At 32.9% G+C, this 21,583-nt stretch overlaps 3 protein-coding genes across 3 annotated transcripts; 1 reads left to right on the top strand and 2 right to left on the bottom strand.

Moving 5' to 3' along the window:
* Positions 1-477: 477 nt before the first annotated feature.
* On the top strand, positions 478-5,118 carry HELRODRAFT_192371 (hypothetical protein). The gene is made up of 7 exons (XM_009022552.1): positions 478-721; positions 854-1,107; positions 1,186-1,863; positions 2,752-2,809; positions 3,203-3,377; positions 3,499-3,573; positions 4,226-5,118. The coding sequence occupies exons 2-7, from the start codon at positions 889-891 to the stop codon at positions 4,365-4,367; spliced, it is 1,347 nt and encodes a 448-aa protein (XP_009020800.1). The 5' UTR covers positions 478-721; positions 854-888; the 3' UTR covers positions 4,368-5,118.
* Positions 5,119-8,154: 3,036 nt separating this feature from the next.
* HELRODRAFT_175114 (hypothetical protein) lies at positions 8,155-11,393 on the bottom strand (the record flags this gene model as incomplete). The annotated part of the gene is made up of 5 exons (XM_009022551.1): positions 8,155-8,246; positions 8,513-8,696; positions 9,326-9,421; positions 9,611-9,820; positions 11,358-11,393. The coding sequence occupies 5 exons, from the start codon at positions 11,391-11,393 to the stop codon at positions 8,155-8,157; spliced, it is 618 nt and encodes a 205-aa protein (XP_009020799.1).
* A 2,597-nt stretch (positions 11,394-13,990) lies between these two features.
* On the bottom strand, positions 13,991-21,184 carry HELRODRAFT_192370 (hypothetical protein; the record flags this gene model as incomplete). The annotated part of the gene is made up of 4 exons (XM_009022550.1): positions 20,798-21,184; positions 15,469-15,858; positions 14,419-14,639; positions 13,991-14,002 (listed from the first exon to the last, which is right to left on the bottom strand). The coding sequence occupies exons 2-4, from the start codon at positions 15,557-15,559 to the stop codon at positions 13,991-13,993; spliced, it is 324 nt and encodes a 107-aa protein (XP_009020798.1). The 5' UTR covers positions 15,560-15,858; positions 20,798-21,184.
* Between the last annotated feature and the right edge of the window lie 399 nt (positions 21,185-21,583).

Genomic DNA, 21,583 nt, shown 5'->3' with positions numbered 1-21,583 from the left:
CTAGTATGTAGGGTAAAATTTATGTCAACTGAACTCATTCAACCAAGAGCAGATTAAAAAGAAAAAATGAATGGTATGACATTATATCACATTTATATGACGTTAAAATATCATTGAGAGATTTTTTTCTACTTGAATAAAGTTTCACCGGCAATATTTATAACAATTTAAAGGTGTCCATCCAATATACACTTGTATAATAATAATATAGATAGATATATATTAAGTATAGTTATGTATAAGCCATGAACAAAATGTTTTTACGACACAAGTGGTGTTTTTGCCTAATTTTCCTTCTATGTCAAGTCAAATGTTGAAAATTTTGTCACTAAAAATTTTTTTAAATGCTGGAAATCAGCAAATTATTCGATAAAAATATGAAGAGTCAATCAAGTACATGCACGAATCCAATATCCCATCAATTTTTAATTCGAATATTTAATTTCGTACACATAAATATTTAGTGTTTTTGTTAATTTCTTGTGCGTGGATCGGTTATATTTTACGAAAATATTATTTGTAAATTAGTATATTTTTTCATCTCAGCTAGTAAAAAAGGTAAAATTCGGTGTTAAAAATTTTGTTTGTTTGCAAAATTACGATTGTGTGTCCGTAAGATGTCTGCGTAAGCTTCGTTTTGTGGATTAGTTCGGACCGTTCCTATTGTAAGAAGATGAGATAGGAAGTTGATTTTGTAAGAAAGTAAATAAAACCGAAATAGGTACAACCATGCAAAACAACCAACTGTTTACAATTTTACGCTCCATACATTCGTTCATTTTTACGTTAAGTTTTGTGTTTTGTATACTTTCTGACAACATATTTTGTAATAGATAACTTTTTAAAATTGTAGGTGTTGGTGAAAAAGAGTTGTTTAAATAATTAATAATGAAGCCAGAGTCTGACAAGCTCAGTGTTTTATTACGGGATACAGTGCTACTTTTGTGTCGAAATGGATTCAATTACAAACTGAATATCAAGGTTCAAGGGTTGATAGGTATAACATTGGATGACCAGGAAATATTCCTTGTTCATTTCAACGAGCTGGTTGGCAAGGCTCCTCTTATCAGCAACGACACTGAAAAAGATGATAATGAAGATGTTGTTGTAGGTTTAAATTTTTTAATTGTTTATTTTTAGATTTGTACTCTGTTGATCAGCCATGTTGTCTTATTTTTATTACAGGTTGAAAAAGTGACTTATCAAGCTCGGCCGACAACTGATACAAACACTCACCAACCATTGAATAATTTCTATTACAATAATTCATCTGGCAGAAGAAGGCATCCAGGCAGAAGTCGAAGGCAAGCCAAACACAATCGCTCTGTACAACCAAAACCTATTGAAGAAGATAGTTCTGATGAATACATTAAAAATAATTTAAGTGAAAACCCTGATTACAACTGCAAGCAAGATAGTTACTGTTTTGTAGATGATATGGACAGCAACCTAACGACCAACATACCGCAGAATGAACACTTCATTGATCGACAGTCCTCCATAACAACCGCAGCTGATGCCACACTTCCTGCATCTTCATCCTCTGCTGTCATCATGACCAAACCTGAAAATATAAATGACGTCTACACAGATGTAACAACACAGTCAATGAATATTCTTGAAAGCAGTTGTATTGTTGGCAGTTCAGACTTCAACCTTGATAATTACAATTCTGAGAGTAAAAGTGATTTAGCTCTAGGGAATGATAATAGCATTATCAATGATGGCAACAATGAAAATGACAGTAACAACAACAACAACCCACTTTTCCACTCTTCACAACTCCCCATCAAAGAGGAGACAGATGAGATTGACTTCAACTTTGCCACACTCACAGAAACTGACTGCATTGACAACCTAACTGTTAGATATTTTTTATCAGTTATTATCTTCTTGTCATTAAAAAATATTTTTGCAGTTAGATACTGCCAAAATAAACTTCATAAATTGCTCATATTAGGTATACATAATAAGAAAAACATACTGCAAATTAAAACAATAATGAGTATCTGAGAAGATAAGTGATCATAACTTGTTATCTAAAACTTGTAATGGAAATTGTGAAAACAAGAGTCTAAAATTGAAACCAATGTTTATCATTTATTTGCATAAATTTATTTTATAATTGCTGCTGTGATTTTTTTCCATTAACATTCCTTCAGTGGTTATATCATTGTATCTCCCTAAAACTTCATAATAATTTCAATAATGACCTCTAATTTCAGTCAAAGCTTTCTCTATAAAGTTGAGGGTGGCTTTCAATTAGGATGTTCTCTTGTTAATATTATATCTGAGCTAATTGCCTAAGTTTACAGGATATGAAATGGACTAAATTTAATTAGTAGTATTATTAATATAAGCAGATTTTTCTTGCATATAATTTTTATCACCTTATGTACTTTACAGTAAATTTGTTATGATGGATATCACATGAAACTGAATGCTCTCAATTGAAAATGCAGCCCTGTTTTGTGTACAATATGCTCTACAATAGGATTAATTTCAATTTATTCATTCAGATATTTCGATTTTAATTATGTTATTTTCATTTCATGCTAGATTTTATTAATTCATTATTAAATAAGTAATCATTTTTAATCTAAGAATTTAGACTTATATTATTTGCAAAGGACTGAATAATATTTATAGTAGTGGCTAATGTAAATATTGCAAGAATTACTTTCATTAACATAGGATTAGCATGTTTGTTTAACTTTTTATGATGATGTTTGTTATATTGGCTATTTTCAGAATGTTCAAATGTATGGATCGAATTCGGCAGGCAATAACGACGACAACAATAACAATGGTGAGGATTTTGTATCTTATTCAAGTTATTCGCGTTTTATTGATTGCTGAGATAAATTCATTGCTAAAAATTTTTGGAGTTTATCGTTGCATTAACAATTCTTTCTAACTATCAAAATGTTAACTGGAAAATAAAGTCTAGTCAGGAGTTTATTTGCACAGAGTTTGAACCTATGGTTTCACATTTATTAAATTTCTTTCAAACCTTATTGTGCATGTCGCCCCAACATACTATTGACGTCGGTTTCACGTTGAAAAGATTGGTGTCATGATTGTTACAGTTTCAATTTTGTCTAATGACCTGAGAGTTGAATACTCAAACAAAAAATTCAGAGATTATATTTCGAATGAATTAGTTTGGCAAGCCTTGAAATATCTAATTCACCCAATTCAGAATCAAGCAGAGGTCGAAGGGCAAGGAGGTCTGGCCAAAAGTTGTACACGTGTGAGCACCCAAACTGTGGCCTATCGTTTTATCGTAGTTACACACTGTATAGGCACCAGAGATTGAAGCATGGTCAGCGTCTGGTGCCTCCAGTCTCACAACAAAATCGAGATGTCGAGTTTAGGTTGGTCCAGTTTAGATTTTCTTCAAAGTCTGATAATCTTATATACACATGCATTTGTTGTTGATACCTCAGAAAAATAATGAGTTAATTGTAATGATAATAATAAATGTTTCTACTCCAGGTGTGCCATTGACAACTGTGGACAGACTTTTTTCAGGGTTTCCACATTGGAGAAACATGAACGAGAATTTCATGGGTCAGTTAAGTTCAAAATATAATATAATTGTGTTGGTCATTTGGTCATAATTATATTATATTAGGCCAAGTATTTTTTTTATTTATTCGTCAATGCTATCTTTTTTATGTGAAATATTTATGTTGGGTTATGTGTGCATGTGTTAATTCGTTGGTAAAGCTGAAAGGTGAACGTTAAGCAGTCATACATTCAAATAACAGTCATACATTTGATGTACGCAAAAAATTTTCATAATAAATAATAAAATAAAGATAAATGTTAAGAGATTGTATCATGAAGGTAGTTGTGATTCTTCTTGCGTTTGAATGTGCTATTTTTATTTAATTTCCATATTAACTACCTATCTTACTTTCCGGAGCATGTAGTCTCTTAAAGTTGTCTCTGTCAGCAGCTGAAACGAGAAATTGAATATTTAATAGAAATTTTTTGGAAATATTATTTAAACGAATTTTTCAAGTATGATAACAATTTTATGCATAAAATTGAATTAGCTAAGCAATTAAGTTTTGTCATGAAATAAGTAGATGATACTAAATGTGATTCGTTTGTTTGTTTGTTCGTTCGTTTGTTTGTTCGTTCGTTTGTTTGTTTTTATCTTTTGATGAATTGAGTATTCAATAACATAACACATGTTCAATTTTTTCTTTTTCAGAATCGACAGCCTTCAACCACTCATGTCAGAGAACATTTTCACCAAACAATACCACCACAGCTCTCAGAGCAATGAGAACAATGAAAATTTATTATTTGAAGGTGTAGACTATTCCATGTTAAATAGACAAAACATGACTTGATTGCTTTTTCTTACTTCTTACTTTAATTTCATTTTTATCTTAAAAATGTTAACCTATAGACATTTTTCACACTGAGATAAATAGGCTGGTTATCTGTTTGTGAACCTACACCTATAAAATATCGGCCAATGGAATGACCGTACAAACTTCAGCGGTGGTGTTGCAAGCACTCTTTACCTTACTAATTAATTCATAATTTGGTGTTTGGTCAGTTTATATTATGCCCTTTCTGTGGTGAAAATTGTGATTGAAGGTGGTTTATTGTTTGATGTTATTGTTTGGGTCTTTATGGTGATGACTGACGTCGGAGGAAGATGCTATTTTTAAAATATTGCAACTTTTTAATTCACGTTAAAAATGGATTTAGGCAGCTTCAGATTTAAATTATCCTGTTTATTTATTTCAGTTTTAATGTTGAAAAATTTTTTAAATTAATTAATTTTGTTTTTACCATAGCTTATTCAAATTTGATAATATTTTGATTGCTTTGTTGACTCTGTAAATAACTGGTGGATGTGATTGATGACTGTAGATGATAGCAGTTTTTTTTATTCATTAACACTTCAACTCTAACACATTTTCTAATTAAGTTCTTGTTTCGTAAAAAAAAAATTCACTGGATCTACTCGTCAAACAAAAAAAAGTTGTATGCAATGATTGCTTTCATTTATTCTGTCTTGCTATGTAACTATGAAAATTTATGAAAATTATTTCAATTTTTTTCTTCTTTGAAAATCTTAATTCCTCCTCAGATATAGTTGCGTACCTTTTCAACTGTATTTAAAAATAATCTTCAACCCGATTTCAAATATTTATTTCATATCATTTGTACATTACCTTACCTGGAATATAATGATGGAAACATTTCATTTATTTTAATAAATTTAATTTTGCATAATCATAATTGTCGATGGGGAATGTCATTAACGACCAGATCAACTGCATCGGTTTTCAGTCTGCAGTCGAATTATAGTAACGAATTTGATTTAAAATATAGTATACTTTGAATGGTGGTAGTATTATACATATCCATGACTATAGTGTGTCTTTTGTAATACATAATGAAAATTCGATCGATTCAAGTTTCTATGTATTATCAAAACATCGGAATTTCCGTTACCGATTTTAACTTTTTATGTTCAGAAAATTGAGTACTATATGAGTTTAATAAAAAACTATTAGCTTAAATGTTATTATCAGCGCCGCATTCCACAAGAAATCGAACTATAATGCGTTTTCAGTATTACGCAAATATAACTATTCGGCCGATTCAATAGTAAACAGTGCGGACAAAGTTACTGTTAGCTAATTCACAAATAATGACACATGAAATAAGGTTCAATATGGAAAAAAATTTAAAGAAACAGCATTTACATTTGCAATCATTTCAATTGGAACTTGTCGCCAGCGGTTGGTTAGAAGGTAACGACGTCAAAATACTGAACGCTGACGACACGTTGAGTCCGGGGATCGATTCCAAGTGTTCTGGCATCTTCAGAAGACTTGATAATGTTTCACACGACGAAATATTTAACCTGTTTTGAAAGAGCTTCGAACAATCGACATTGTTTAAAAACATGGCTGGTGTTGGTATTGACTCCATTGTAAATAATGTTTGGCGTGTGTGTGTGCTTGCCTCATTAACTGATATTTTATACGGGGTTGTTAGTGCCTGCTTCATTTGCTGGACCGACGATTCATTACAGTTGCCGTTGTTGAGTTTCATTTGTTCGTGAGCGTTCGTGTTGTTACCGCTGCTGCTGCTGCTGCTGTTGCATTGTGTGCTCTGCTTTCTAAAGAGTTTGTGGCGAATCAGTTGTATGTTATTACTTTTTTAAAATCGCTATTAATTCCATTTATTTTTCCAATCTTTAAAAATAAATATGACAAATTGATGAATGAGTTTTGCTACCAGTTGAAACAATCGTTTAACGTGAATTTTTTAATAAAACGTTTGACGGATAATAATTAATTAATGTAATAACCATAAAAACAAATTCATCTTCCCAGTAGTCACCTGCGTTTAAGGGTACATCTATTTTCCTCAACGTCCGCACTTGTCGCATCGTTCTCATGCTTCGAATCTCTTGTTTTTAATGGATTTTCGTATGATTTTCTCTTCTTATTATTGTTCCCGCCCTGCTGGATGATGGGGGAATCATCTCGAGTTAATAGGTTGCCACTGTTCACGTTGTAACTCCCACCGTTGTTGCAGTTGCCATTCCTACCTGAACCTCCCTTACCCATCCTAGTTCCTAAAAGTTTAAAAGGTCAGCAATTTGACAAAAAAAATCTCATTATATTGGTAACGCATATTCTAAAAGTTGTTATGTCGCGACTAGCAGCCATTAAGATAGGCATGATTCACCTACTTCTACACGTTTGAGAGACCTAATGTAGCCACTTAAATATCGTCTTCGAAGTTTACGTGCAGTATGACAAACTGAGAAAAATAAATATATACAAATAAATGGATGAGGACAAAAATATCTAAACAGGAAGATACATGGTTGGATATAATATCATATAGGGATGGATAAGTTATAAATGGAGGTTGATGGTGTATACATATGTGTTGCCATGTTTCGTGTCGTTGGTATATTCGGGGAATATATATATGGATATGTCTTTGGAAAAGAAATAATGATAGAGAGACGAGAAAAAGAAAATCGTGGAAAAGATAAAAATAAATAAATAAATATTATATATATATATATATATATATAAAGAAAGAGAAAGAGAGAGAAAGTGAGTAAGAGAGGAAAAAATGCGATAGAGTGATTCATCAAAGGAGCAGACATTTAGTTATATTAGCCACTGATTAGAATTTAATTAATCGATTCCTTTGAAAATTATAGACGATTAGTGTCAAGCTATCGCACGATAATATATATATATATATTATATATTATATTATATTATATATATATATATATATATATATATATATATATATATATATATATATATATTGTATACTGTAAATATGTGTGTTTGTGTTTGTTTGTTTGTGTGTTTGTTTGTGTGTGCATTTCGTGTCATAGTGAATATTTAACTACGTTTCTCATTAATTGATAGATGGATGATTAAATGACTTGACGGCGTAATAGGATAAATTGATAAATAGTTTTTCTTGAGTGAAAAAAAATGATGAAAAAACAAACAAACTAAAAAAAACTTACAAATATTGAGTGTATATGTGTATGTATGTATGTATGTATGTATGTATGTATGTATGTATGTATGTATGTATGTATGTATGTATGTATGTATGTGTGCATGTGTGCGTGTGTGTGTGTGTGTGCCTTTTGAATGCTTGTCTAAGTGTGTGAAAGTGGTTGATTTTCATTGTATGTTTTTTTTATGTGTGTATAAGAATGCAGTCGTTTGTAAGCATTGGAATACATGTGTATGTGTCTATTTTTAAATGTCTAAAGAGAGGTGAAAGAAGAAAGATGAAAGAGAAAGAGAGAGAAAGAAAGAGAAAAAGAGTAAAAAGAGAAAAAAAGAGTAAAAGTATGAAGAGAGGGGTAGAATTGGAAAACAATCGGGTAATAAAAAAAATGACAAAGTTAACGTTGTTAAGAATGAGACACTTGTTCGATACATCCATTGAGATATATAACTAATATAACGAATGTGAATTCAATAAAAGACGCATAGAACACGCGCACAGAACGCAGAAAGTTGTGTAAGAGATTGAAAATTAAAATTTATAGAGCTCAGCCCATTGAGATATTTAGCGTCTTGATTATTTTCCACTTAGTGTATCAATGTATATAGCGGTTTATTTATTGCCACCGTAGAAATATACAGCCTTCTGGTAGTTTTCCTCCAATAAAACTTTTTCTGAATTGATTTTTAGCCATTTATTTTTGTCTGTGGTTTTTTTTGTTTATCCTTAAAAGACAAATTTGTCGTCGTCATTACGCAGTCACATCGATCTTAATCTGTTGTAATCTTAGAACAGACACTTGTATTTTTTTTTTCTCCAACACATAAATTTTATTTTTGAAAAAAAATAAATAACAATTCTAACTGGCAGGGTTAGATGAAGAGATTTAATTTATTATAGCAAAAAGTTGAACTGCACTCCTCTGAGCATAACAATCAAAAAACATAATGTAAAATAATGAAGTGAATACCTGATAATGAGCTATTTTCGCAATCATTCTTATCAGGAACAAGTTTTTTGGAGGGTGTGGATGAAGATGATGACGTGAGTGATGGGGCGGTGGTGATGGTAGTGGAAAGTTTTTTTTGTTGATCCATGTGAATCTCCCAGGCTATCTTCACGTGCGCGATCGACCAGCGAGTTGATTTTCGTTTCTTTTTTAACAATTTTTAAATTTTAATAAATTAATAAATTTTTGCCAAATCTCGCAATTTTTTAGTGTATAATTGATGAGAAAAAGCTATTAAATTATGGCAGGGTAGAAAAAATATTTTTTTCGTTATTCTTATTAACTGTAAATAAAGTCTGTATGGTCTTTTGGCTAACACACCATTTAATTTACGTCTTCGTAATATTTTTGAGAAACAAATTAGTAAAATTTGTTAAAGTGAAGAAAATTAGTACAACTTTTTTAGAGATTACAAATTTTTTGAAACATTAAAGGGAGGACTAACACACTGGTTTGCTCTTCGCTAAATGAAAGAAGACAAAATTTGTCGTGTATTCTAAGTCTGATATATTATGAATGATCCATTTTAACGTTTTGATTTCGCTTCTTATACTAAATAAGTTTAAATATTTTTCCTCAAACACATTGAAAATTATATTTAACAAATTGTTTCTTACATTACACACAAAAAAACAATAATTTTTAGATAATTTTTAGAACTTAAAGATTTCTGTCTGGGTCCTAAAGAGTTTGAAGGTATATTTAGTGATTCTTAAGTAAAAATTATTTTTAGACACAATTTCTACCGCCCATAATTTAAAAAGAATCTGTTACTTTGAAGGTATGTTTGGATCTGTCGACGTTTGAAATGCTTGGTGCCGGGTAGAATCCCATCGAGTTGAATAACGTATTGAAATTGGCCAGATAGTCCTGCGTTCGTTACGTGTTCATCGTTAGCAACAAAAATGGTGAACACTTTACAAAAAACGACAACAATAATAATATCAATGCGATGACAATAATAACGTCAATGTTATGATAATGTGATAATTGATAATGATATGATAATTTATGATAATTTATTATGATATAATAAATTTAAAAAATTCTACAACGTACCTTGGGACGAAATGCCCCTGCGACCAAATCTTTTTGAAAACTTCTCTCCGGCGTAGAACTGTTGATGGAAAGTTGAGATGGAAAGTTTTGGAAGAGGTGTCCAGGAGAGGGCGCGGCCATTGTGAGGTCAGCGTGGGAGGGCATGAGGTGCCGCTGTTCGGCTTGCAGGCTGGTCAGCTTCGAAGACGCTGGGTAGGGATTTGCTGAGTTCTAGGGGGTAAAAATTGTTTACGCGGTCATAATAATATAATAATAATAATAATAATATTAATTTAATGTTTTTAAAAATTTTGTATGTTTTTTTTTAAATTTTCAGTCCACAACATTTTATTTAAAAGAATGTTTATAGTAATTCACCAATCATTCATTCATTCATTCCATTCTCACGACTAATAAATTATAATTTAAAAATTTAAGGCTCAGTAAATCGTCTGTATGAAAAAAAGTATTTATAAAAAGAAATAAAATTTTTATATTAAAAAGACAGAAAACAACAACAAAGAAGCAAGTCCTTCATACAACAAAAACGTGCGAAGAAGAGATACAAATCACTCGCACCCATCACTGTAGCAGATACTTTCACGAAGGTACACTCAACATACACCACTAACATACACACAGACAGATAAACAAACAAGCACACACACACGCAGACACACTCATGAACGTTATAAAGAAGAGACAAATCTCGGAAGGATTAGGCATGTATTTTATGTGCGCCGGTCATCTTAGTGGGGATTTTCCCGGATAATCCAGAGCACTATCTGTGGATTAATACTCATTGATTATGGCTTGTAAAGGATTTAAGTAGGGGGATAAATGAACAAGCGGGAAGATGAACGTACGGATGGAGGTGGCGATGATGACGACGATGACGTCAACGATGACGATGACGACGAAGATGAGAATGACAACGATGATGATGATTTTTAGGATTTATAAGGAGGATAAAGACTTTAACGATAAGAAAATAAATGTGGTCAAATTGGAATGATGATGATTGTGATGGTAATGATGACCATGATGATGATGATGATGATGATGATGTTGATGATAATGATGATGATGATGATGATAATGATAATGTGATTATACGGTGGAAATGATGATGATGGTGGCGATGATGATTTGAACAGCAGTACTGATGATGCTGTGATAATAACGTGGAAGCTGTTATTAAAAATGATGGTGATGAAATGATGTTAAAAACGATTAAATAAAACCATCGCTTGAGAAAATGATGAAGAAGATAGCGGTGATTAAGAAGATGATGAAGATGATAATGATGACGATGATGAAGAAAATGATGAAGATTATGATGATGAAGATGACGATGATGATGAAGAAGAAGATGATGATGAAGATGGTGATACGAAAAAAATATATACGACGATGATGACGATATTGATAATGATGATATAAATGATGATAAAAATAGAATAATGATGACGGTGATGACGATGATGATGCGCTAAACAAAAACTTGAATCTTTCTTCAATTTAAAATATTTCATTTTTTTCGCAAATTCAATTTGAGAAATGATAAATAGAAATATGTGTATATGTCAAACAGAAAAAATATATTGTATACACACAGATACACACAGACACCAGACACAGACAGACAGACACACACACATACACACGCACAAACAGAGAAAGAGAAAAAAAAGAGAAAGAGAGAGACAAACACACATGCACACAAACACACATATACCCAAATAGTATATCCATTTTTCATTTGAACTTTGAACCTTAACATGACCTCATTTGAAGAGTTCATGATCTAGTGCGACCTATTATTTTCGCACTTTTATATTCATCTTTATGTCTGAATGCCTGTGCAATCATTTCAACGTGTGCATCTATGTATCTCTATATTTCCGATATATAGGCACAATTTTTTTTCTGATTTCTCTTAGTCGATAAATTTCTCATTCATTCGTTCGTTCGTTCGTTCGTTCGTTCATTCATTCATTTATTCATTTATTTATTTATTTATTCATTCATTCATTTATACATACATACACTCAATCATACATTCACGCACAATTTATATGCGTATCTATTTGCTCATTTGCTTACCCAAACATTCATTCAATCATTCACTCATTCACACACTCACGTATTCATTCACCAAATTCATTCATTCACTCACTCACATATTCATTCACCAATTCACTCACTCACTCATTCACTCACTTACTCTGTTTATTCATTCACTGAGGCGGTAACTCGAAGTAATAACGTAGAGTCAGATGAATGAATGGACAGGTTTTCTTAATGGTTAATTAGTTTTTGCTTCGTGTGGCGTTTGTCGTTGTTGTTATGTTGTTGTGTTACCGTTGTTGCTGTTGCTGTTGTTATGTAGTTGCTGCTGACGTGTTTAAGTTTCGCCTCCCGTCAAATTTGTCTGGATCCGTCCTTGAATACACGCACACACATACAAAGACAAACACACACACACAAAGTCAAACACACACACAAAGTCAAAAACACGCACATACACGCATGTAGAAGATTGCCGACTTAAGCTGAAATATGCCACGTCTAAATGACGTAGCGACTAGATTAACTTTTAAGAGGGGTGCTTAAGCGACGCACATGCTTGCACGCACACGTGCACGCAACGTACACGCGAACGCACACACAGTTGCTGAGGTATACACGCACACACGCATACGCACACATTCATTACCTTCCACATGCACAATTGTATATGCAGTTTAGTTGAAAGTTCAACAATATACACAGAAATACATGGTTATGTGTATGTCTGCAACTAATTAGTTTCAACTTCGATCTAAGCAAATTGGACTGATTGGTAGAACATAGTCATAATTTCACGACTGTGCTACATATTTATATTAAAATGTAGAGACACGCAGTTTTTGTTGCAGGAGCGCACTAGGGCGTTGTTTCAGTTGTTGCGGTGATGTTGAAAAAATGTTGAAGCAGTGTTGTGACGAAGAGGGCGTTCAATTGATGTCATCTTGTAAAATGACGTCAACGATGACATCACTGACGTGCAAGTGTGGAAGTCGGTCATTCAATTTTGATCGCCACACACACACGCAGGCGACGGCGGCACTGGCCACTGCACCATGGCACAGTTTGAAGCGTGCACACTTACATACGCTGGTCGTCGTTAAGTCTGCTTATCTGATGTAAGAAGGAGGCAATGAGAAGGATTTTTCTCGTTACTGTTGTTTGTATGGAAGTTGTTTGTATTGTTGTTTGTTTTGTGTTGCTGTGCCGTTGTGGTTTTATTGCATACGTTTTGTTGCGTTAATTATGTTTTGTAGTTAGGTGTATTAGTAGCTTATGTTTTTTGCAATGAAGGAAGTTGAATAAAAAATTCTTGTCTGCTTCTAAAAATTCCAAAATTTTCAACCGTGATTAATACTTAAAGTCAGAAAATCCAGGGAGTTGAAACAATAAAAATGAAGCACTTTAAAATGGAAACATCATTCGTCATTTTTCCAAACGTCATCATCACAGCAATTTATGATGACATCATCATCATCATCTGTGGTGACATCATCATTATCGTCGTCACCTGTAATTTGTATTTGTATTTGATGACTTGTAAAGCGCCCCTCCAGAATGACATCAGACGCGCTATCATCGCTGTGGATTGTTGAATAGATGATTTTTTAAACGTTTCTTGAACATCCGTCGATCCTTGCCGCTGAATCTTTTCAGATCTGTTGGCAGTGCATTCCAAATTTGAGCTGACGACACCGAAAATCTTCTTTTTCCAATGCGTGAAGATTTGTGCTTTGGGATTACGAGATCTTCATTACCAGAGGATCTTAATCTGTTTCTGTTTGTAACCTGGGATACTGGTTGGAGCTGCACTCTCAGATAACATGGAGCCTCGCCGGCCAGTGAATCTCTGACAAGAAGAGCCAATTTAAACAAAACTCGTTCTGGCATACCGGCATACGAAGCCAGTGCAACTCATCTCGGTAATGACTTCATCATCATTGCCGCCATACAACTATTATCATCATTATCATTGTTTCGTCATCGTCATCAACAACAACAATTATCATTATCATTTTCGTCATAATAATAATAATAATAATAATAATAATAATAATAATTCACATCCTCATCATCATAGTCGTCGTCATCATCATCATTATCACCACCATCATCACCAACACCACCATTGTCATCATCATCATCATCATCACAACGACAAAACGGAAGTAATGACCATCAGTTTGACTTAGTGAATAATTACCAAAAAACATAAAAATAAAAAAAATAATTTCAGAAAAACGCTGGCAGGGAACAAATGATCGGCAGTATGAAATGTTTATTTAGGACAAATTACGAAGCCTATTCATCTCAATAAATAATAATTTCACTCTATTTTGAAATCTGTAAAAGCGCAAACGAAAATTTAATGAAAATTTTTTTTTATTTTTCGAAAAGAAAAAACCGTTTAAATAAAATTTTCTGTCAATTGATTCACAAATTTTTGGATATCATAAAGTTTGCTTTTAAATTATAAAAATATTTTGTAACGAATCATAAAAACACGTTATAAACAAATAGTTAAGTCATTATCAATCATTTAGTAAGCAACTGACCTACTAATCAATCAACCAACCAGCCAGCCAACCAACCAACAAACCAACCAACCGACCGACCGACCGACCGACCGACCGACCGACCGACCGACCGACCGACCGACCAACCAACCAACCAACCAACCATCTAATCAATCATTGAACCAATCAATCATTTAAATCACCAACAACCCCTCGAATCATATAATAGCCACAACATCTCACCAATATAGACTGCAGTACGATGGAGTGTGAATTGGCGAGAGGTGACAGGAAGGGAGGAACAAAGTTTGGTGCCCCTGGAAAGTAGTGGGATCCCAACGAGGGTGGAGGGGGTGGATTGGATATGAGAAGGGGATTGGAGAGTAGAGATGGTGATGTGACCTGTAAGAGGCGCTCTTGTAAGAATCTATGGTTCAATTCCTGGTGTGCCCTAGCCAGAATTTCTGCAGAGGAGCAATAAAAATGTTAAAATGATTGCTCTTAAAATTAAAAATTTTTTTCAAACATAAATGTAACTGCACAAACAAGTAGACGCAAACATTTTACATACAAAATCATGTGTAATTTAAATCTTCATTAATTTTTATGGTTTGTTTTTTCCGTGCAAGTGCCTCAACGTACAATCGAAACGACAGACCAACCAAAATAAATATATAAATGGTACATACAAAAATACCCATTCATACAAGTTGTTTTTTAAAACGTTTATAAAGGAAAGTAAAAAAAAAACATGAAATCTTTCTAATTAGCCGACTAATAAAACATACATTTGAATTTAAATGCATGTGTGTGTTGTCTAATCAACATAAAAGAAACTTTTCACAAATACAGACGACACAACATGTACGCAAATAAACACGTGAACATACGCAAACACATACAGGTAAACACACCGAAAAACACTCTAAGACATTACACACTACACATTTACACAGACCGACACATAAACACAGACACACGCAAACACATACACACACAAACATACATGCATACATATACATTCACACACACACACACAGTCATATATATATATATATATATATATATATATATATATATATATATATGTTGGTAATAGACCATAAAATATGTATGTATATATATATATATATATATATATGTATATATATATATATATATATATATACAGAGAAACACACACAAAGAAACACAGTTATATAAAAATACAGACATACACAGGCAGACATACATACGCAAACATACAGTCATACAAACACAGACAGACAGAAAGACAGACAAAGAGAAACTTACTGGCAGGTTCTTGAGGGTCTGCATAAGTATGGAAGGAGTGCAATGGAGAGGACAGTGAAGAGATGATGCTATTCATGGGAGGAGCAAACATGATGACAATGATGACGACGGTGATGAGGATGTTGTTGTTGATGCTGCTGCTGATTATTTTGTTATGATAACTAAGATGAAAATATTCGGTTAGCCGAAGTTCAAAATGATGATTACGACATCGATGGTGGCGACGATGATGATGACAAAGACGATGATGATGACAGGGATGACGATGATGAAAATGATTTTAATAATTATAACGTCACGCCCATAATTATGCTGAAGAGAGCAGTGATGACGTCATCGAGATTGCCTCCGCAGAAATGAAGATGCCCGACTGTCTCTTTTTGAGGGACTCTGAAACATTTAGTAGTAGTAGTAGTTAGTAGAAGTAGTAGTAGTAAGTAGTAGTAGTAGCAGTTGTAGTAGTAGTAGTTGTTGTTGTAATAACATTAGGAGTAGTAGTTAGTAGTAGAAGTAGTGGTTAAAGTTGTAGTAGTAGTTGAAGTTGTAGTGGTAGTAGTAGCGGCAGCTAGTAAAAATGGTTTAGAAATAGAGTTCAGACGATAAAAATACTCACGTAACTAAATAAATATTTCTCAAAATAACGTCTTCTAGATCAAAATAAGCATTTCGAGTTATAATTTAGACCGCTATTTTCAAAACTGCGAACGTGTTTTCCAGATGAAGCAATTTGTTTGTATTGATATACAAAGATGGTATTAATGGATGGAGTAAGTAAGGTGCTCATTCCATTCTTTCCTTTTCCTATTAAATCACATGATTGTAGCCAGAGGCTATCGTGTATGTGGGTGTCTGTGTGTGTGTGTGTAGATTTGTGTGTGTATGTGTGTGTGTGTGCATATACGCGTGTTTTTTCTGTATTACAATGCTTGTTGATTGTGCTGTACTACAGCTACTACTAATAAAAGTGGTGGTAGTAGTAATGGTAGTAGTAGCACTAGATGTAGTAGCAGCAGTAGCAGTGGAAGTATTAGCAGCAACGGTATTGATTTGATTATAGTACTTTAATTCTATCATTTGACGATCGTTAAAAAATCAACAATGGTACACACTGAAATAACTGTATCAGTAGATGGAATTTTCTCTTTATTATTATTATTATTATTGTTATTGTTATTATTATTATAACCAGTGTTATTGTTGATGTTATTATTATTTTATTGTTATCTCTAGTTAGTTTTATTCATGGTATTTATCAGTAATAACATTGCTATTTTGTTTTTGTTGGTTTTCCTTCAAGCCTAATTAGAGTATTTTTTGTTAAAAATAATAATGCGGTAATAATAACAACATCAATAATATTAATAATAAAAATAATAAATAATAAAAAACATTCATAATAATAATTTCGATACTACCAATAATTTCTAAGCAAGCGTGAAAACCTTCGAAATGCGTCCAACAACATAAACATAAACCTGCAACACTCATAAACAAATCCATACACACTCACAAACGCACGCACATACACGCACACACACACACACTCATACACGCACACATGCACGCACACACACTTCTATCCTATACATTCATCTACAGACATACAAATGCATCTTATTTAAACACACAACAGTTATCACGGTACAAGCTCTCGTTTATACTAAAAACATTCACCCAAAATTTGACTTTGGCTTTGTCCATTTTGAAAGACCAAAAAGCCAAACATTTTTTGTTTAAGTCAAAATTTGTTTGAGTGCTCGAGCAATAATTGTTGAATATTATTAGCGAAAAACTTATAGCTTTTAAAACATGCGATTTTAAGCAAAAGATTGAATATTGACTTGATAAAGAATTGAGTCGCCTTCCCGCCTCCGTTTCTTTCAATAGCTTATTTTGATTCTAAAAATTAAATTTTTTTTTAATTTTACATTTTTTGTGTTCGGCCTTCGGCTTCAAACAAACAAACAGCGTATCAACTATTCGGCTTAATTCACTATTTGAAGCATTACTTATTCAAGCATATGTACAGTACAGTACATACAACATGTACAAAATTGCAATTATTCACATACACGCATAATTTGTTTAACACAAGGTTATACCACAAGTAACACGCAAACACCCACACATAAAGACACAGCCACAAACACACACAAACTCACAAATAAAGACATAGCCACAGACAGACTCTCTCATGTAAAGACACAGACACACAGACTTTCTCACATAAATAAGCAGACACCCACAGACTCTCACACATAAACACACAAGCACACGTTTTATTATTATTTGCAACGATATAAAAGACGTTCTAATGAAATCTTCAGCATTGATTTAGCGTGAAATTGCACGATCATGTGCAGTCTTGCGCAAGCTCTGTGCATGTTTCCGAACAAATTACTGCCTCTCTGTCTTTTTCCCTGCTTGTCTCTTGTTCTGTCTGTCCGCGTCTCAGTCTGGTTGCAGGTTTGCTTTTTTGTTTCTTTGTTTTTGGGTCGGTGCCTGTTCCTATGTTTGTCTGTATGTTTTGTTTTTTAGTTGGTCTGTTTTCAATCCGATTTCACTTTGTCTGTGTCTTTTTGCTACTGTGGCTAGCTGTCTGTGTTTCTCTTTCTAGCGGCCACGTTGAAAAACATATAATCAGGTTTGTGGTATTACTGGGAATATTTGCATCAGTAGAACGTTACTACTCTCAATATGCTACTGCAATGCTACATTACAACACATATGAATTGGTATTTATAAAAATAAATTAGTAACTTTGAAACTTTGTAAAAACAATTTTATTAAATTTAAAAAAAATTAAATTATTTTTAATATATTCGCCCAGCGCGCCACGGCGGATCTGGGAGGGAGGGAGGGAGGCGGGAATGAACCTCCCACCGGACCTTGAAAGATGAAAATATTGAAGATCTCGTGGAAGTAAAGGTTCATCAACTTAACATTTTGAAAACCATCCTCTTCCGGCAATTAACGGGAACGAAAATTAATGGAGTAAAAGTGTAAAAAGAGGATCACCACTTTTAGAATTTTGAGAGCCATCCCAATCCCTATCGCGAAAATCCGGAACACTGTATCCATTTAACGATAAGGAAAATAAAAATAGACCATTAACAACAAATGCTATTTTTCAGTAAAAATCATAATAAATAACAATCATAAAAACAACAACGACAATTAAATTAATGGTTTTAATAATAATATTAACAACAACAACAACAACAACAACACCACCAACAACAACAACAACAATAATAATAATAATAATAATAATAATATATAAATGATTGAATGCATGCTTAAGTGCATTATACTCGAGAACCAAGAGAAACACTTATAAACACAAGAAGCCTCTATAGATGACTCTTTGATGAGCGTTCAATTTTTCACCGTACATACGCACACACACACACATACATACCGGCATACATGCATGCATGCATGCATGCATACATACATACATACATACATACATACATACATACATACATAGATACATACATACATACATACATTCATACATACATACATACATACATACATACATACATACATACATACATACATACATACATACATACATACATACATACATACCGGCATACATAATCTCTGTAGTTATATAGTGGGATAGTTAAGATAATGTTTACGACGATGATGAAGACGACGACGATGATGATGAAGATGACGATGATGAAGATGATGATGATGACAATGATGAAGGTGACGATGTTACATATCATAGATGAGTTTGAAAATAGTTATGTTAATTTGGTCTTTAGTTAGTGCTCACAAGATAAATACGATGTTAACGCATGGACTATAAGGATGATGACGATGATGATGATGAAGACGATGTTGTTGTTGTTGTTGTTGATGATGATGATCACGATTACGATGTTGAAGATGATTATAATAAATACAGTAAAAATTATAGCCTTTATGATAGTAATAATAATAACAATAATAATAACAACAACAACAATAATAATATTAATGATTATGATGACGACGACAACGACGATGATGATAATGACAATGATGATGACGATGACGATGATGAGGATGATGATAATGATTGGAATTGCGGAATAAGGGTTGTCAAGTGGTTGCTGGAGTGTCATTCAGCTGGAGTGGTGCTGGTGTGATGATGATGACGACGATGATGACGACGATGATGATGACGACGATGATGATGATGGTGATGATGATAGTGATGATGACGATGACGATGGTGATGGTGATGATGATGATGATCGTTCACGTCATCATTGTTGAACTTCCATCATTATCGAATCATCGCAATCAGATTATATCAGTGATATAAATAATAAAACCAACATCATCGTAATTTTTTGTCATCATCATCTTCATCGTCGTCATCATCAGCCTCCTCCTCTTCCTCTTCCTCCTCTTCCTCATCGTCATCATTATGGTCATTGTTGTCGTCGTCATCATCAACATCATCATCATCATCGTCATCAACATCATCATCATCAACGTCGTTGTCGTCATCATCATCATCACCATTGTTATCATCCCCTTGATTACGTCATCATCGTAATCATGTTCACCGCAATCATCATCGTCGTCGTCATCAGCACTGAGCAGCCAACCACACACGAGCAAACTGTCACATGATACAAAGAAGCAGGGAGGCATGGATTGCTGGAAGCAGTTTGTACTTCCAATAAGTCGGATTAAATGTTTGGTTGGAGACGTGCCACGACTGCCAACCATCAAATTATCTCATTTGTGCTATGCTATGCTGTGCTGTGCTGAGCTCTCCCTGCTGCGTATTGTTTTACGTGCTGTGTGTGTGTGTGTGTTGTTTTACGTGTGTGTGGTTTTATGTGTGTGTTGTTTTATGTGTTGTGTGTGTTATTCTACGTGTTGTATGTTGTTTTATGTGTCGTGTGTGTGTATGTGTTGTTTTATATGCCGTGTGTGTGTGTGTGTGTTTGCGCTGACAAAGCAGAAATTTGTGATCCTAAATAAACCGATACATGCTCGCATCAGTAGATTTGTTATAAGCATGTTATCCTTGTTCTTACGTGCGTGCATGCATGGATGAGTACGTGTGTGTGTGCAGAAAATCATATTTGTTTATATTTGTGTATGTTTGTTCATGCTCACGTAGTCTTCCGATAGCTTTGTTGTTTATTGCCGCTTATTTGTTTTATAATTTTGAGTTTAAATGTATTCAAATGTTTGTTTCAATTTTGATCGTGTATGTGAAATTTTATTAAATATTCTTTATGAATATTAAGCATTATTTTTAATTTTATTACTAAAATAATTTTGAAAAAAATATATAAAAAAAATGTACTTGTTTAAGAGTTGAACGATTCCTCTTCTACCATAATAATAAAACGACAAAAATATTTTTTTTAATTTAAAAATCTCAAAAATTTTATGTAATAAAAGTATCTAGTGAGATTTCAGTGTAAACTATGTTTAAAATAAAAATATTTACATATTTATGAATTAAACAGAAGAAATAAACTGTATATTAGTTTATGATTATTAAGCGAAAATCGAACTTTAAATGTTGTCAATTTGAGAGCAGTTTGATTGTCACCTCAAATGAACAAAACCAAACAAACAAACTAGAAAAAATACTTACGATATTAACTTGAATTTTAAAATATGATCTGAATATATCTAAATTATCATGGATAAAAATAAATGATAATATACTATTTAAAAAATAAAATGTGTTTAAATTACAGAGTATAACAAACAACCAGCTTGTCTATAACGAGTATACATACAGTCCAACTAATTTTATTTTATAGTGATGTTTCTTCCTACATAAGTTCATCACGTACAAGCGCTCTAAGGATGCAACTATTATACAAATCATTCATTCAAACGCGTATATGTATGCATGTATACATGTAACTGGACATATACATATTGAAAGGAGACCATATATATATATATATATATATATATATATATATATATATACATATATATATATATATATTATTTTATTTAGATATTATTTTCATTCCAATCATCCTTAATAAATTTAATAGCAGTGTTGTTCTCAAAACTTCTTCTAGCAGCATGATTGTTTGGAAGTGTTGGATCGTTGGATTGTTTGAAA

The sequence above is a fragment of the Helobdella robusta genome (assembly GCF_000326865.2).
Source record: "Helobdella robusta unplaced genomic scaffold HELROscaffold_32, whole genome shotgun sequence".
Lineage (NCBI taxonomy): Eukaryota > Metazoa > Annelida > Clitellata > Rhynchobdellida > Glossiphoniidae > Helobdella > Helobdella robusta.
This window is presented reverse-complemented; position numbering and strand designations above follow the sequence as displayed.